The sequence below is a fragment of the Salmo salar genome, chromosome ssa18 (assembly GCF_905237065.1).
Source record: "Salmo salar chromosome ssa18, Ssal_v3.1, whole genome shotgun sequence".
Classification (NCBI taxonomy): Eukaryota; Metazoa; Chordata; class Actinopteri; order Salmoniformes; family Salmonidae; genus Salmo; species Salmo salar.
The window spans coordinates 3,370,825-3,389,760 of NC_059459.1; the positions used below are offsets into that span (position 1 = coordinate 3,370,825).

An 18,936-nucleotide genomic window follows, 5' to 3' on the forward strand; every position below is an offset into this window, starting at 1 on the left:
ATGGAGCCATGCTCGGTACTTCTTTTCCTGTAGTCCACAATCATCTCCTTTGTCTTGATCACACTGAGGGAGAGGTTGTTGTCCTGGTACCAGATGGCCAGGTCTCTGACCTTCTACCTTTAGGCCGCCTCATTGTTATCGGTGATCAGTCCTACTACTGTTGTGTCATCGGCAAACTTGATGATGGTGTTGGAGTCGTGCCTGGCCATGCAGTCATGAGTGAACAGGGAGTACAGGAGGGGACTGAGCACACACCCATGATGGGCCCACGTGTCGAGGATTAGGGTGGCGGATGTGTTGTTACCTACCCTTACCTACATAAGTGACGCGAGTGGCATTTCCCGTATGGTTGATGAGGATCTCCATATTGCAAATGTCCGGTAACTTACTAGACGTCTGCGGGTGTTATTAAAATAGGGCTACGGCCTTAGGTCGTTCCCCAGGGCCCGGTCTTCCAGGAAGTTATCAAATAAAGTCTCTCGGACATATGGTTTCCGCGTTATAACATTTTTTACTTTTTGACATTTTTCTGCTGTACTGGAAAATTCCACCAGATGGCGACTGGCTGCTTATTGCAAATGGACAAAACATCACCAAACGGGCATGGCCATTTCTCGTAAACGGAAAAGACTTCAAAGACGAAACTCGGTGAGCACAGGTTTGGCCAAATGTGCTTTTAGCCCAGAAACAAGATGGCGTCTAGGCCTCAACGCTCTTTGAGTTAATGCCCATTTTTTTGTGATTAAAGGTCGAAACGGTAATTCAAAGTACATAAACCTAAAAATAGAACCAGCCATTTATCTATCGTAATTTACTAGAAATCGTATAATGTAGTTTGATGATGGTCAAACAAATGTGGGGTTTTTTTCAAAAAAATGATAGATCCAGTTGCGGCGTGTTAAGGTGAATCCGTTAACTTCTCTAGGGCCAGTGGGACGATTTCGTCCCACCTACGTAACAGCCAGTGGAATCCCGTGGCGCGTTATTCAAATACCTTAGAAATGCTATTACTTCAATTTCTCAAACATATGACTATTTTACACCATTTTAAAGACAAGACTCTCGTTAATCTAACCACACTGTCCGATTTCAAAAAGGCTTTACAACGAAAGCAAAACATTAGATTATGTCAGCAGAGTACCCAGCCAGAAATAATCAGACACCCATTTTTCAAGCTAGCATATAATGTCACATAAGCCCAAACCACAGCTAAATGCAGCACTAACCTTTGATGATCTTCATCAGATGACACTTCTAGGACATTATGTTATACAATACATGCATGTTTTGTTCAATCAAGTTCATATTTATATCAAAAAACAGCTTTTTACATTAGCATGTGAACTAGCATACCCCCCGCAAACTTCCGGGGAATTTACTAAATTACTCACGATAAACGTTCACAAAAAACATAACAATTATTTTAAGAATTATAGATACAGAACTCCTCTATGCACTCGCTATGTCCGATTTTAAAATAGCTTTTCAGTGAAAGCACATTTTGCAATATTCTAAGTAGATAGCCCGGCATCACAGGGCTAGCTATTTACACACCCACCAAGTTTAGCCCTCACCAAAGTCAGATTTACTATAAGAAAAATGTTATTACCTTTGCTGTTCTTCGTCAGAATGCACTCCCAGGACTTCTACTTCAATAACAAATGTTGGTTTGGTCCCAAATAATCCATAGTTATATCCAAATAGCGGTGTTTTGTTCGTGCGTTCAAGACACTATCCGAAAGGGTAAATAAGGGTTACGCGCCCGACGCGTTTCGTGACAAAAAAATTCTAAATATTCCATTACCGTACTTCGAAGCATGTCAACTGCTGTTTAAAATCAACTTTTATGCAATTTTTCTCGTAAAAAAGCGATAATATTCCGACCGGGAATCTGTGTTTTAGTACAAAGAGAGAGAAACTAAAAACATGGTGTCGCCCCGTGAACGCGCCTCAGCTCATTGTCCTCTGATAGACCATTTAACCAAAGGCGCTAAAGTTTTTCAGCCAGCGGCTGGAATTACATCATTCAGCTTTTTCCCGGGTTCTGAGAGCCTATGGGAGCCGTAGGAAGTGTCACGTTACAGCAAAGATCCAAAATGTTCAATAAACAGAGCCAAGAAGCCCAAGGAATGGTCAGAGAGGGTACTTCCTGTACAGAATCTTCTCAGGTTTTTGCCTGCCATATGAGTTCTGTTATACTCACAGACACCATTCAAACAGTTTTAGAAACTTTAGGGTGTTTTCTATCCAAAGCCAATAATTATATGCATATTCTAGTTTCTGGGCAGTAGTAATAACCAGATTAAATCGGGTACGTTTTTTATCCGGCCGTGTAAATACTGCCCCCTAGCCCTAACAGGTTAAGGCAGGTTTCGGAACTCTATGTAATTTCTGTGATTTTCTGTACTCACACAGTCAATGTGGAGTGACACAGCGTGGGGCTTACAGACACACAGAGCCTGCGATAGTTACCTGCGTTCAAACCATCAAGGAACCATCAAGGTACCGTCAGACCTAGAGCTCTGAAACTTTATCCCAAAATTGGGAGGCTTAAACCTTCACAGAAAGGGAAGCAAATGGCATCACCATAGTCTCAAGGCCGTGCCAAGTTCAACGAGATGCCCTACTTGACCATAGCTTGCTCGGTCTGACCGCAGCGACTGTGCAAAAAAGTAGGCCCAAAATGAAGCCTGACCTACATTTGAGGTGCTTTTGGGTGACAGTGGCAGAACCGTTAAGGCTAGAAGTATATTTTTCAACCACAGGAACGTTCCTAAGGTCCTCCCGATCTGTGCGAGCCTAACCTTAACCGTGTGGAATTAACCCTTAACTTCACTATGGTAGGTGGCAGCATTCGGAATTTTAGATGAAAAGCGTGCCCAAATTAAACTGGGTGCTACTGAGGCCCAGAAGCTAGGATATGCATATAATTGGTAGATTTGGATAGAAAACGCAGTTTCCAAAACTGTTAAAATAATGTCTGTGAGTATAACAGAACTGATATGGCAGGTGAAAACCTGAGGAAAATCCATCCAGGAAGGACTATTATTTTGAAAGGCTGTTTTTCCATTGAAAGCCTATCCACCATACAAAGACTTAGGACCCAGTTCATGATCTCTATGGCTTCTTCTACATGTGGCCAGTCTTTAGGCATTGTTTTTGGCTTTTACTCTGAAAAATTAGGGAGATACAGCACTTTCAATGAGTGGACAGTGGAAATTTCCAGACATGAGTCCAGCATGTGATCGGGAGCGCGCCTCTCTTGTTTCTCCTTTTCTATTGACGAAGCTTTTGTCCGGTTGAAATATTATTGATTTATGACAAAATCAACCTAAGGATTGATTTTAAACATTGTTTAATTAACAAGGTTGGTGTGTTTTTGGACATAGAGGGACATTATCGAACAAAACAAACATTTATTGTGTCACATGGAGCCCTGGGAGTGCCACCAGATGAATATCATCAAAGGTAAGTGATTAATTTAACCTCTTAGGGCTAGGAGGCAGTATTTACACCGCCGGATAAAAAACGTACCCGATTTAATCTGGTTACTACTCCTACCCAGTAACGAGAATATGCATTTACTTATTAGATATGGATAGAAAACACCCTAAAGTTTCTAAAACTGTTTGAATGGTGTCTGTGAGTATAACAGAACTCATATGGCAGGCAAAATCCTGAGAGACTCCTTTACAGGAAGTGGCCTGTCTGACCATTTATTGGCTTTCTTTGACATCTCTTTCCAAAACAAAGGATCTCTGCGGTAACGTGACACTTCCCACGGCTCCCATAGGCTCTCAGAGCCCAGGAAAAAGCTGAATGTCGTCATTCCAGCCCCAGGCTGAAACACATTATCGCCTTTGTCAAGTGGCCGATCAGGGGACAGTGGGCTTAGTTGCGTGCACTGGTCGCCCCCGTCTTTCTTTTTTTTCCTCTATTTACCGAAACGCAGATTCCCGGTCGGAATATTATCGCTTTTTTTACGAGATAAATTGCATAAAAATTGATTTTAAACAGCGGTTGACATGCTTCGAAGTACGGTAATGGAATATTTAGAAATTTTTTGTCACGAAATGCGCCATGCTCGTAACCCTGATTTACCATTTCGGACAGTGTCTAGAACGCACGAACAAAACGCCGCTGTTCGGATATAACGATGGATTATTTGGGACCAAACCAACATTTGTTATTGAAGTAGAAGTCCTGGGAGTGCATTCTGACGAAGAACAGTAAAGGTAATAACATTTTTGTTATAGTAAATCTGATTTTGTGAAGGCTAAACTTGCTGGGTGTCTAAATAGCTAGCACGTGATGGCTGGGCTATGTACTTAGAATATTGCAAAATGTGCTTTCACCAAAAAGCTATTTTAAAATCGGACATATCGAGTGCATAGAGGAGTTCTGTATCTATAATTCTTAAAATAATTGTTATGCTTTTTGTGAACGTTTATCGTGAGTAATTTAGTAAATTGTTAGTAAATTCCCCGGAAGTTTGCGGGGGGTATGCTAGTTCTGAACGTCACATGCTAATGTAAAAAGCTGTTTTTTGATATAAATATGAACTTGATTGAACAAAACATGCATGTATTGTATAACATAATGTCCTAGGGTTGTCATCTGATGAAGATCATCAAAGGTTAGTGCTGCATTTAGCTGTGGTTTGGGTTTATGTGACATTATATGCTAGCTTGAAAAATGGGTGTCTGATTATTTCTGGCTTGGTACTCTGCTGACATAATCTAATGTTTTGCTTTCGTTGTAAAGCCTTTTTGAAATCAGACAGTGTGGTTAGATAAAGGAGAGTCTTGTCTTTAAAATGGTGTAAAATAGTTATATGTTTGAGAAATTGAAGTAATAGCATTTTTAAGGTATTTGAATATCGCGCCACGGGATTAGACTGGCGGTTGCGTAGGTGGGACGATTTGGTGCCACCTACCCTAGAGAGGTTAATCGCTATTTCTGACTTTTGTGAGTCCTCTCCTTGGCTGGAAATTGTCTGTAAGGTGTTTTGTGGCTAGGCGCTGTCCTAACATAATCACATGGTGTGCTTTCACCATAAAGCCTTTTTGAAATCTGACACTGTGGTTGGATTAACAAGAAATTTATCGTTAAAATGGTGTATAATACTTGTATGTTTGAGGAATTTTAATTATGGGATTTCTGTTGTTTTAATTTGGCGCCCTGCAATTTCACTGGCTGTTGTCAAGGTGGGACGCTAGCGTCCCAATGATACCAAAGAGTTTAACAATGAAAACAAGGTGTTTTCTTCTAAAAGTTTACGTTGACATCTCTTCTCATAGGAATACATTGCCTGCTGTCCTAACTTCAACCTGATGCCTATGTGGATTATGATTGCCATATCAAACTGTCTTCAATGACAATGTATCACGCCACTATGATGATTACCTGTGTTGAGTTTAAGCTTCCTGGAGCAACCGGAAGTGGTTTAATTACCCTAAAAGTGGTTTTGATTTCACAACCTACAGTTTGTGTAAAACACCGCATTCATCCCTCTGTAAATCAGTCAGTTCTTAACGTAAAGACTTGAAACTCAGGATTCTGTAAAAGCCTAACCCAAGGAGGATATGTTTACTTTCAGCTTCCTGTGACAACCTTAACCTGTTGGGGCTAGGGGGCAGTATTTGCACGGCCGGATAAAAAACGTACCCGATTTAAACTGGTTACTACTCTTGCCCAGAAACGAGAATATGCATATAATTAGTAGATTTGGATAGAAAACACTCTAAAGTTTCTAAAACTGTTTGAATGGTAGCTCTTTCAGGGACCCCGTAGCAACGCTGCTCAGGGCTCTGAATGACCTATCAAGCCAAAACTCAGCGTTGGGGGTCAGCTCAGCTAGGCCTACACATAATGTCAGAACTGGACTCGCAGATAGAACGTAACTACGTGTTTAAATTTTTTTAATGGTTTTATCAGAAGGCGCTGTGAATTTTGGGCCGGCTCTGAAGTATGTGATTGTTGGCTTCTAAACGAATAGGACAAAGTGGATTTGGTGTCAGTATGATATCTTATTGACTGATGGCTGACTTGATGGCAGTATAATATATTGGCATTGTACATTTTATGTTGCAAATGGACAGTGTACGTTTCCAATGTTTTTAATGAGGGATTTTCATCACCAAATGGACAGGCTGAAATCAACACCAACGAGCGATGGAGTGGAACCTCTATCACCACTCGGCCATCCCAAGTTCAACGAGCCAGTCCATTGGGCATTTCTGCAGTATATTAGAGGATGCCGTGATGGTAAATGCCCATTGTAAGACATTGCAAATGGACAGTTTACATTTGTCGATTTCCAATGTATTTAATGAGGGATTTTCCATCACCAAATGGACAGGCTGAAATCAACACCAACGAGCAGTTGGACAGTGTCCATCACACATATGCTATATTGTCAGTTTGAACATGCTCTTCTGCAAGTGGACCGTGTCGAAATGGACATGCTGAATCAACATCAATGAAAAATTCTTACTTCCTATGACTTCTTATGATCAAACATGACAAATAGACCTTCTAGGTTGATTCAGGGCTTAACATAGTGATATATATAATTTGGTCAGTATATATGCCATTTGGACATGGTTCACTGACTTTTGGGTTCGGAAGCCGACTTCCTATGATCATATATGGCAAATGGATATTACATCCTGATTTGGTACTTTCAATACTTATATATGCCATTTGGACATTTCTTACAGCATTTGGACATGGTTCACTGACTTTTGGGTTCGGAAGCCAACTTCCTATGACCATATATGGCAAATGGACATAACATCCTGATTTGGTTCTTTCAATACTTATATATGCCATTTGGATATTTCTTATGCCATTTGGACATGGTTCACTGACTTTTGGGTTCGGAAGCTGACTTCCGATGATCATATATGGCAAATGGACAAAACATAGGCCTTATGGACAAACTCAATAAATAAGACAAATGTATGTCCATATGGTTACTACATATGTATAATTGACAAAAAAATGAAAACATTTCAAAAAATGGTCCAAAAAGCCCTTTTTATGAGGTTTTGACATTTGTAAAAACATTTTTTTTTTTTTTTTCTAAATTTCACCCTTGGGACCTGACTTTGTGACCATTTCCCATATAAAATTCTACAGTGGAGCGCGCTCACCCCCTATGGGATTTTTGGTTTATGACACTTGGCATTTGCAATGTTCCAGTTGCAATATGGTTTTGATGAACTGTTGTCCATTTGAGTGGTATTTGCGATTGTGTATATGGTTCGCCCAATGCCAATAAGTTGCCATTCCTTTTTGTCCATTTCATGGGGGTCTTCCCTTACCACCTGGGGGTGGCCCGTCAGATGTCCAAGATCTAGTTGCTTGTAAGGGTGCTCTCGAGCAGCCATCCGATTTGCCACCAATGCTCCTTATAGGACACATCACTGCACTCTATACTCCTCTGTAAACTGGTCCTCTCTGTATACCCGTCGCAAGACCCACTGGTTGATGCTTATTTATAAAACCCTCTTAGACCTCACTCCCCCTATCTGAGATATCTACTGCAGTCCTTATCCTCCACATACAGCACCCTTCTGCCAGTCACATTCTGTTAAAGGTCCCCAAAGCAAACACATCCCTGAGTCACCCGTCTTTTCAGTTCGCTGCAGCTAGCGACTGGAACGAGCTGCAACAAACACTCAAACAGGACAGTTTTATCTCAATCTCTTCATTCAAAGACTCAATCATGGACACTCTTACTGACAGTTGTGGCTGCTTTGCGTGATGTATTGTTGTCTCTACCTTCTTGCCCTTTGTGCTGTTGTCTGTGCCCAATAATGTTTGTACCATGTTTTGTGCTGCTACCATGTTGTTTTTCTACCGTGTTGTCATGTTGTGTTGCTACTATGCTGTGTTGTCATGTGTTGCTGCCTTGCTGTATTGTTGTCTTAGGTCTCTATGTAGTGTTGTGTCTTTTGTCGGGATGTGTGTTTTGTCCGATATTTATGTTATTTATTTTATTTTTATTTTAAATCCCAGCCCCCGTCCCCGCAGGGGGTCTTTTGCCTTTTGGTAGGTGTTCTTAACTGACTAAAAAATTAAAGTTGCAGAGGGAGATGTTTAATCCCAGTGTCCTTAGTTTAGTGATCAGCTTTGAGGGCACTATGGTGTTGAACAATGAGCTGTAGTCAATGAATAGCTTTCTCACATATGGGTTCCTTTTGTCCAGGTGGGTAAAGGGCAGTGTTGAGTGCAATAGAGATTGCATCATCTGTGGATCTGTTGGGGCGGTATGCAAATTGGAGTGGGTCTAGGGTTTCTGGGTTAATGGTGTTGATGTTAGCGGGATTTCTTATAAACTTCCGGGTTAGAGTCCCGCTCTTTGAAAGTGGCAGCTCTACCCTTTAGCTGAGTGTGGATGTTGCCTGTAATCCATGGCTTCTGGTTGGGGTATGTACGTACGGTCACTGTGGGGATGACGTCATCAATGCACTTATTGATGAAGCCAGTGACTAATGTGGTGTACTCCTCAATGCCATCAGAAGAATCCCAGAACATATTCCAGTCTGTGCTAGCAAAACAGTCCTCTAGCATTGCATCTTCTTCATCTGGCAACTTTCTTATTGAACAAGTCACTGGTTTACAACATCTCTAAGTCCTATCTTGCTATCATCCCTGGGGTGCAGTTTAAAAAAACAATATATGAATACCTCAGCAAGATAATACATTTATGATATCAATAAATTCACTGAATGAATGTTCGGTGAGAGTGATTAGCAGAAATTATTTTAGAAATACAAAACTATAACTTCGTAGTTTATATGATGAAAGGAATCTCAGGGGAATGAAGCAGAGTATATTGGGCATGTCTATGTCTGAATGTGCTGTATCAGTGTTTGTGGCCTAAAATAACAACTTCCTTAAATCTCAGTCACTCTTTTCTTGAAATGTTTTTTTCATTGCATTAGTGGTTGCTGCAAACTTGTCACACTGCACTCTGGGATTCTCAGAGCAAGACAGAGCAAGACAGGTCAACGCCTGGTAATTGAGGGTGACGGAATCAAGATTTACTCTAAAGAATGAAACTGTAAATGTCTGCTCTTCACATCACTGGCCTTAAAACTTGACTTATTTGACTTATGGCACTATTCAATCTCTATTGCTGAAGAATTACAGATTGTGCTATAGAAATGTAAAGGTAATTTCCGATTAAGCAGACATACGCAGCATTTACTGTGAATGCAGTCTCCGCTAACGTGGGAATATTGTCTTTAAATTGAATAGAGCGCTTATTATTTTTAGCTCCTAGTGGAGCAAAGGGCCTCAACGGTGCATCTCCACTGAACCCTGTTCTGGTCAGTTTTCCTAACTTTATTCCAGGCCCTAAAACTAGATACATCATTCCCCCACCTTCCTATAGACTGACTGGCAAATACAACATACATTTTAATTAAAGCTCTAAGCCATGCTATCATCTGTTACAATTAATTTGGCTATACATTCATCAACTCTAATGCATTTTTTATGAAATGCCATTGTCTTGCTGTATGTTGCTATTAATATTATTGCTTTGCTTATATGGATAAAGCACCATTAACCTATATGAACAAAGCCTTTATCAATCACAGTTGATGATAAATAAACACTGATTACCTACACTCTGCTAAACTAATTTGGAACAAATCAATCAACAAATCAGCCAGCACCAACAAAAAATGGATAATTGTCTGATATTCTAATATAGCCAGTCTCAGACCTCTCTCAAGGACATGAAAATATTTTTGAGTGAATAGTCAACACAGACACTTGTTTTACTATCTTTTATTTTTCAAATGTGACAAGAACACTTGCAAAAAACATTTTAAACTTGGTCCACTAGAAGAAGAAAAAAACACAAATGATTTAATACTTTTGTTTTTCAGCTTTGAATCCTCTGGTGTTAATTTGGAGTCTATCTTTAAGCCTAAATGAAGTAACAGATTGCTAGTGGGTAGTTTTCAATCATATACAGTGCATTCGGAAAGTATTCAGACCTTCACTTTTTACACATTTTATTACGTTACAGACTTATTTTAAAATGGATTAAATTGTTTCCCCTCTCATCAATCAACACATAATACCCCATAATGACAAAGCAAAAACAGTTTTTTAGAAATATTTGCAAATGTATTAAAAATTAAAACCGGAACTATCCCATTTAAGTAGGTATCCAGACCCTTTACTTAGTACTTTGTTGAAGCCCTTTTGGCAGCAATCACAGCCTTGAGTCTTTTTGGGTATGACGCCTCAAGCTTGGCACATCTGTATTTGGGGAGTTTCTCCCATTCTTCTCTGCAGATCCTCTTAAGCTCTGTCAGGTTGGATGGGGAGCATCGGTGCACAGCTATTTTCAGTCTGAGAGTCCTTTAGGTGCTTTTTGGCAAACTCCAAGCGGGCTGTCATGTGTCTTTTACTGAGGAGTGGCTTCTGTCTGGAAACTCTACCATAAAGGCCTGATTGGTGGAGTGCTGCGGAGATGGTTGTCCTCCTGGAAGGTTCTCCCATCTCCTCAGGGACTCTAGAGCTCTTTCAGTGACCATCGGGTTCTTGGTCACCACCCTGACAAAGGCCCTTCTCCCCTGATTGCTCAGTTTGGCCGGGCGGCCAGCTCTAGGAAGAGTCTTGAAGGTTTCAAACTTCTTCCATTTAAGAATGATGGAGGCCACTGTGTTCTTAGGGACCTTCGATGCTGCAGAATTGTTTTGGTACCCTTCCCCAGATCTGTGCTCGACACAATCCTGTCTCGGAGCTGTAAGGACAATTCCATCAACCTCATGGCTTGGTTTTTGCTCTGACATGCACTGTTCACTGTGGGACCTTCTATAGACAGGTGTGTGCCTTTACAAATCATGTCCAATCAATTAAATGTACCACAGGTGGACTCCAATCAAGTTGTAGAAACATCAAGGATGATCAATGGAAACAGGATGCACCTGAGCTCAATTTCGAGTCTCATAGCAAAGGGTTTGAATACTTATGTAAGTAAGGTATTTAAAAAAAAAAAATTATACTTTTGCAAAAATGTCCAAAAACCTGTTTTAACTTTGTCATTATGGGGTATTGTGTGTAGATTGATGAGGATAATGTTTTATTCAATCAATTTTAGAATAAGGCTGTAACGTAACAAAATGTGGAAAAAGTGAAGGGGTCTGAATACTTTCTGAATGTACTGTAAATATCCAGAAATCTCATTCCAATTGCAAACCTAAGAAGGAGTAAAATGACTGGATAGAAACTGCATCATCTACATAATAAAGGGATTAGCAGACTATAAAATGTACAGTATTTAAATTGTAACTTAATATTCACATTTATATATAAAATGTACGAAACCAGGATCTTTTTAACACCCACTACCAAAAATAGCTTTGTTTCTGTTACCTCTGAAAGATCATTTTAAATGACCATAATAAAAATAATGAATTATTTATTCTTTGTTATCAGCATCATTAATAGCATTAATTCTTTCTTACTATTTTTGTTCTTTTTTCAACTTTTTGATTTCATAAAAAAAGTAAATAAATTAACATGCTATCTCTTTCCCTGAAAGCCAATACTCCACAGTGTCATTGAGTGAGAGCGAGACAGGTGTTTGTGTGTGTGTGTGTGTGTGTGTGTGTGTGTGTGTGTGTGTGTGTGTGTGTGTGCTTGTGTTTGTGTCTTTAAAAGAACACAAGAGAACAGAAACATAACCTGGGTGATGACACACCTGTCTCAAACCCAAAGAGGGAGGACGGGAGAGGGGGGAATTATAGTCCATACAAAAAATAATTAACTGTAAATATATACTATTTATATATTTATACATATTTGAATATATTTACAATTTTACTCAGCACTATATTTATGCATTATTTTCTTGCCATAATAATAATATGTGTGTGGGATTATCAAGAGAAGGTAAAAAGAAACAAGACAATATTACAAAATATAAACAAGAGGCAGTGTCTGTATGCGCTCTTCTCCTATTTAACTGTTTTTGTTAGTTTGATGCTTTCTTTCAGTCCCCTTCCTATTTTGCTGTCCTCTTTTTGAGTCCCTTGTTTTTTCAGTTCATTATGGTCCATATTTTCCCTCTGGGCACAAACTAAAGTCTTAGAATGGCAGTCAATGGAATGGAATCATGGAACGCACAAATTGTCCTCTCCTTAAGACCTTGAACATGGGTATGAACGTGGGTGAATGTGTTCAGTTCTAACAGCCTCGCTGCCACCAGCCCAGTCTCATCCAGTCCGTTAGTCCTTTGCACACTCTGTCTTTGCACACACTGTACATAGATTTTTTCTATTGTGTTTTTGACTGTACGTATGTTTATGTGTAACTCTGTATTGTTTGTTTTTGTCGCACTGCCTTGCTTTATCTTGGCCAGGTCGCAGTTGTAAATGAGAACTTGTTCTCAACTGGCCTACCTGGTTGAATAAAAGTGAACTACATTTTTTTAAAATAAAGTCCATTGGGAGCTAGAGAGGGGTTGGGGGGCAGGAGGTTTGTGGTTTGAGGGGGTTAGTAGTGGGGGTATATCTCAGTTTCTCTCTATGGAAGTGTCTCTTGGGGGGGGGTGTAAGGGTGAGGGGCAGGTCAGGCTCGATGGAGGGATTGAGGAGGGGAGGCCTCATGTTTTGACGCCCCCATTGATGTGCTGGTACTTTGGGAGGCAGGGCTCTTCTGGTAAGGGGTCATGGGAGAACACAGAGTCATCACCGGAGGAACAGGAACTGCGTGTGTCCTGGAAGCTGGGAGAATACTGCTCCGCTGGGGCACACAGGTCCAGATACTCCTACAGTACACATAGACAGGGTAAGAGGGAAGAAGGGGGTGAGACAACTATAACACTCACAGGTTTAGAGAGGAGAGATAGAAAGAGAAGAGAGAGTGAGAGAACTATAAACTATTATGTAAACTATAAACTATTTGTAAATCACGTTGGACAGATTCATAAAAAATGTTTGCGGCACCAGGAGAAAAAATAATCTTAAATCGGATCTGTATAAAAATATTAGCATGAATAATACTTAATAAATGGTGAGTGCTGGAGCGAGGGGAACTTTCCAGCATGGTTCACATAGAGCAATGCTGACCCGGTTGCTGCTAGTCTCAGTATAAAGTGGTTCAACGTGTCTGGCCGGGCAAGGCAGAGCACCCAGAGAGAGAGAAAGAACAAAAGAGTGAGAGAGAACAACAGAGAGAGGGAGGGAGGGAAAGAGTGAGAGGGGGAGACCAGAGAGAGAGAGAGAAACCAAAGAGAGAGAGAGAGAGAAAGAGACCAGAGAGAGAGCGTTCAAACTAAGAGAGGAGGGGCAAGAAAGAGAGAGAGAGGGAGCGAAAGACAGACCAGAGAGATAAAGAGAGAGAGAGACTGCTCAAACTAAAAGAGAGGGCCACTCAACCCGGGGCTACATCTATACCGCTCCGCTTAACATCACTCCCCAGCACAATCCAAACAAACCTGACATCTGAAATTGGAATGTGGCTGAACGTAGTCTGGCAACCTTCAGAGCTCACCCAAAAACCGAGGAAAATATAAAAAACAAAAATATTTTTTTGTATTCATTTCGGGGCTTTTTCAACTTAAACCAGTCATTTTGTCTTTATCCCTGCACCCTCCTCTCTCCTTAGAAGTGTTCTTGGGGTTTGAGCGTTCTTCTTAAAAAGAGTGCTGGCTTCCATTTTCTCGGCTCAACACAAGGCATCTCACATTACTAAAGAGCTCCACATATGCCAGTGGTTTGGGGAGGGGAAAAAGGGGCGCTTTATTACATTTCAAAAGTTTGAACTGAAACCTTGAAGTTGGGGCTTTTGGCATTATCTATGGAGTCCCGGTCTGAGGCCAGATGAGCCCTGACAGATTTCCATCCACAGCCCCTCTTCAGACCCGTGCACGGATATCACACACGACAGGAGGGGAACGGAAAGAAACACAAACCATTATTCCGAGGCGAGGAATAGCTCGGAGTAGCTCTCTATGATTGGGCAACATCAGTGGGCCATGGCCTGGTTTGCATCAACCAGCCATTTTCTGGTCACTGTAAAGGTCATGTGTCAGCCAACGCAGGTTCCTTCTAATGCTTTTTGAACATTCTTGTTAAAAAAAAGTGTAGTTCAACTTTGCTTGCCCCCAATTGGAGTGTCTGTGAGCCTGTATCGTGTTCATCTTTTTCCAAGCTTTTGGAGAAGCCTGACATGCTTTTACGTCATACTTCTCAGTGCCCGAGCACTTCCAAGGATACGAGGTCAGTAGGGTTGGGGTCAATTCCATTTAAATTCAGTCAATTCAGGAAGTAAACTTAAATTCCAATTCCATTTTTTCCTCAATGCTAATTATTTTGATTGGAATTTCTGTTTACTTCCTGAATTGAAAGGGAATTGACCCCAACCCTGTACATTGCCTTCGGAAAGTATTCCGACTTTTTCCAAATTTTGTTACGTTACAGCCTTATTCTAAAATGGATTAAATTGTTTTCCCCCCTCATTAATCTACACACAATAGCCCATAATGATAAAGCAAAAAAACTGAAATATCACATTTACATAAGCCTTCAAGAGGTTGGGCCATCCTTTAAATGTTTTAGTGAAATATAATAACACTTTGCAGACACTTTGATCCAATATGACTTACAGCCATGCGTGAATACATTTTTACGTATGGGTGGGTACGGGAATCAAACCAAATATCCTGGTAATGCAATGCCCTACCAAGATGCATGACAGGGTTATGAATGCTTTTTGAAGCATCAATTTAATATCTATAAGGCCTTTATTAAGCGTGCTAATACCACCCTTTATAAAGCACAGGTTTATGTCATACAGTGCATTCGGGAAAGTATTCTGACCCGTGCACTTTTTCCACATTTTGTTACGTTACAGCCATATTCAAAAATGTATTAAATTTGTTTTTCTCCTCATCAATCTACACATAATACCCCATAATGACAAAGCAAAAACAGTTTTTTAGACATTTCTGCAAATGTAAAAAACTGAAATATCACGTAAGTATTCAGACCCTTTACTTAGTACTTTGTTGAAGCACCTTTCGCAGTGATTACAGCATCGAGTCTTCTTGGGTATGACGCTACAAGATTGGCACACCTGTATTTGGGGAGTTTCTTCTATTCTTCTCTGCAGATGTTGCTGAAATAAGATGGTTTTACATACTCCTAACCAACTGTGCTATTTTGTTCGTTTTTTACTTATTTTGTACATAATGTGGATGCTACTGTCTCTTATGACCAAAAATAACTTCTGGACATCAGAAGAGCGATTACTCACCTCGATCTGGAAGAAACTTTTTCCTTTAACGAGTCCGACGAGAGGGATATACTGCTTTCCCGGGAACAATTCCCCGTCATTTGCATGGATAAAAGATGGAGGAAAAGGGGTCGCAGGTCGGGCTGCCTTCTGAGAATCCGTAGGCGAGCGAGTAAACTCTCACTACCATCCATTCTACAGGCTAACGTACAATCATTGTCAAATTAAAATTGATGACCTACGATTAAGATTATCCTACCAACGGGACATTAAAAACTGCAATATCTTATGTTTCACCGAGTCGTGGCTGAACGACGACACGGATAATATAGAGCTGGCAGGATTTTCCACGCACCGGCAGAACAGAGAAGAAGCTACAACAGCTGGTGAGCAATGTCTAATATTAAAGAAGTCTCGAGGTACTGCACGCCTGAGGTAGAGTACCATATGATAAGCTGTAGACCACACTATCTGCCAAGAGAGTTCTCATCTATATTATTCGTAGCCGTCTATTTACCACCACAGACCGATGCTGGCACTAAGACCACACTCAACCAACTCTAAGGCCATAAGCTAACAGGAAAATGCTAATCCAGAAGCGGCGCTCCTAGTGGCCGGGGACTTTAATGCAGGCAAATTTAAATCAGTTTTACCAAATTTGTACCAGCATGTCACATGTGCAACTCTAGACCACCTTTACTTCACACACAGAGATGCATACAAAGCCTTCCATTCGGCAAATCTGATCATAATTCTATCCTCCTGATTCCTGATTACGAGCATAAAATAGAGCAGGAAGTAACAGTGACTCTCTCAATACAGAAGTGGTCAGATGACGTGGGTGCTACACTATAGGACTGTTTTGCCAGCACAGACTGGAACATGTTCCGGGATTCATTTAATGGCATTGAGGAGTATACCACCTCAGTCATCGGCTTCATCAATAAGTGCATCGACGACGTCGTCCCCACAGTGACCGTACGTACATATCCCAACCAGAAGCCATGGATTACAGGCAACATCCGCATCGAGCTAAAGGCTAGAGATGCCTCTATCAAGGAGCGGGACACTCATCCGGACGCTTTTACATCTAGACGTTCCGCTAGCGGAACACCTGCTCCAATATCCAATGATGGGCGTGGCGCGAAATACAAACTCCTCTAAAATCCGAAAACTTCCATTTTTCAAACATATGACTATTTCACAGCATTTTAAAGACAAGACTCTCCTTTATCTAACCACACTGTCCGATTTCAAAAAGGCTTTACAGCGAAAGCAAAACATTAGATTATGTCAGCAGAGTACCCAGCCAGAAATAATCAGACACCCATTTTTCAAGCTAGCATATAATGTCACAAAAAACAAAACCACAGCTAAATGCAGCACTAACCTATGATGATCTTCATCAGATGACACACCTAGGACATTATGTTATACAATACATGCATGTTTTGTTCAATCAAGTTCATATTTATATCAAAAACCAGCTTTTTACATTAGCATGTGACGTTCAGAACTAGCATACCCCCGCAAACCTCCGGTGAATTTACTAAATTACTCACGATAAACGTTCACAAAAAACATAACAATTATTTTAAGAATTATAGATACAGAACTCCTTTGTGCAATCGAGGTGTCCGATTTTAAAATAGCTTTTCGGTGAAAGCACATTTTGCAATATTCTGAGTACATAGCCCGGCATCACAGGGCTAGCTATTTAGACACCCAGCAAGTTTAGCCTTCACCAAAGTCAGATTTATTATTAGAAAAATGTTATTACCTTTGCTGTCTTCGTCAGAATGCAGTCCCAGGACTTCTACTTCAATAACAAATGTTGGTTTGGTTCAAAATAATCCATCGTTATATCCAAACAGCGGCGTTTTGTTAGTGCGTTCAAGACACTATCCGAAGTGTAAATAAGGGTTACGAGCATGGCGCAATTCGTGACAAAAGATTTCTAAATATTCCATTACCGTACTTCGAAGCATGTCAACCGCTGTTTAAAATCAATTTTTATGCCATTTTTCTCGTAAAAAAGCGATAATATTCCGACCGGGAATCTGCGTTTAGGTAAACAGACAAAAGAAAACAAAGCATGGGGTCGACGCAGGCACGAGCCTGAGTCTCACAGTACTGTAACCAGCCACTACCCAAACGCGCTACTTTTTTTCAGCCAGAGCCTGCAAAGCCACGATTCAGCTTTTTGCCGCCTTCTGAGAGCCCATGGGAGCCGTAGGAAGTGTCACGTAACAGCAGAGATCCTCTGTAATGGATAGAGATAATCAAGAAGGGCAAGAAATTGTCAGACAGGGCACTTCCTGCATGGAATCTTCTCAGGTTTTGGCCTGCCAAATGAGTTCTGTTATACTCACAGACACCATTCAAACAGTTTTAGAAACTTTGGAGTGTTTTCTATCCAAAGCTAATAATTATATGCATATTCTAGTTTCTGGGCAGGAGTAATAATCAGATTAAATCGGGTACGTTTTTTATCCGGCTGTGAAAATACTGCCCCCTAGCCATAACAGGTTAATAAGAAATCCCGCTATGCCCTCTGACGAACCATCAAACAAGCAAAGCTTCAATATAATTAAGATTGAATCCTACTACACCGGCTCTGATGCTCGTCGGATGTGGCAGGGCTTGAAAACTATCACAAACAACAAAGAGAAACACAGACGTGAGCTGCCTAGTGACGAGAGCCTACCAGACGAGCGAAATGCCTTTTATGCTCGCTTCGAGGCAAGCAACACTGAAGCATGCATGAGAGAACCAGCTGTTCCAGATGACTGTGTGATATCGCTCTCGGAAGCAGATGTGAGCAAGACCTTTAAACAGGTCAACAGTCAAAAAGCCGCGGGGCCAGACGGATTACCAGTACGTGTACTCAAAGCACGCTCGGACCAACTGGCAAGTGTTTTCACTGACAGCTGCACCATCGAGAGCATCCTGACCGGTTGCATCACCGCCTGGTATGGCAATTGCTCGGCATCTGACCGTAAGGCGCTACAGAGGGTAGCGCGTATGGCCGAGTACATCACTGGGGCCAATCTTCCTGCCATCCAGGACCTATATAATAGGCGGTGTCAGGGGAAAGACCATAAAATTGTCCGAGATTCCAGTCACCCAGGTCATAGACTGTTTTTCCGCACGGAAAGCGGTACCGGCGTGCCAAGTCTTGGACCAAAACGCTCCTTAACAGCTTCTACCCCCAAGCTGAAAAACATCTTCACAGCATGATGCTGCCACCACCATGCTTCACCATAGGGATAATGCCAGGTTTCCTCCAAACATGACGCTTGGCATTCAGGCCAAAGAGTTCAATTTTGGTTTCATCAGACCAAAAAATCTTGTTTCTCATGGTCTGAGAGTCTTTAGGTGCCTTTTGGCAACTCCAAGCGGGCTGTCATGTGCCTTTTACTGAGGAGTGCCTTCTGTCTGGCCACTCTACCATAAAGGCCTGATTGGTGGAGTGCTGCAGAGATGGTTGTCCTTCTGGAAGGTTCTCCCATCTCCACAGAGGAACTCTAGAGCTCTCCCATCTCCACAGAGGAACTCTAGAGCTCGGGTTCTTGGTCACCTCCCTGACCAAGGCCCTTCTCCCCCGATTGCTCAGTTTGTTTTAGAGAAGATAGTTCTAGGAAGAGTCTTGGTGGTTCCAAACTT

General features: G+C 41.2%; 1 protein-coding gene across 7 annotated transcripts in view; it reads right to left on the minus strand.

Annotated features, from left to right (window-relative positions):
- Positions 1-12,032: 12,032 nt before the first annotated feature.
- LOC106576891 (fibroblast growth factor receptor 2) overlaps positions 12,033-18,936 on the minus strand; it is a 141,220-nt gene continuing 134,316 nt past the window's right edge. For all 7 annotated transcript variants that reach the window (XM_014154426.2, XM_014154425.2, XM_014154424.2 and 4 more), the window contains one exon: positions 12,033-12,802. In XM_014154426.2, coding sequence (XP_014009901.1) covers positions 12,638-12,802 — 165 coding nt within the window. In that variant the 3' untranslated portion in view covers positions 12,033-12,637. The remainder of the gene's footprint in view (positions 12,803-18,936) is intronic.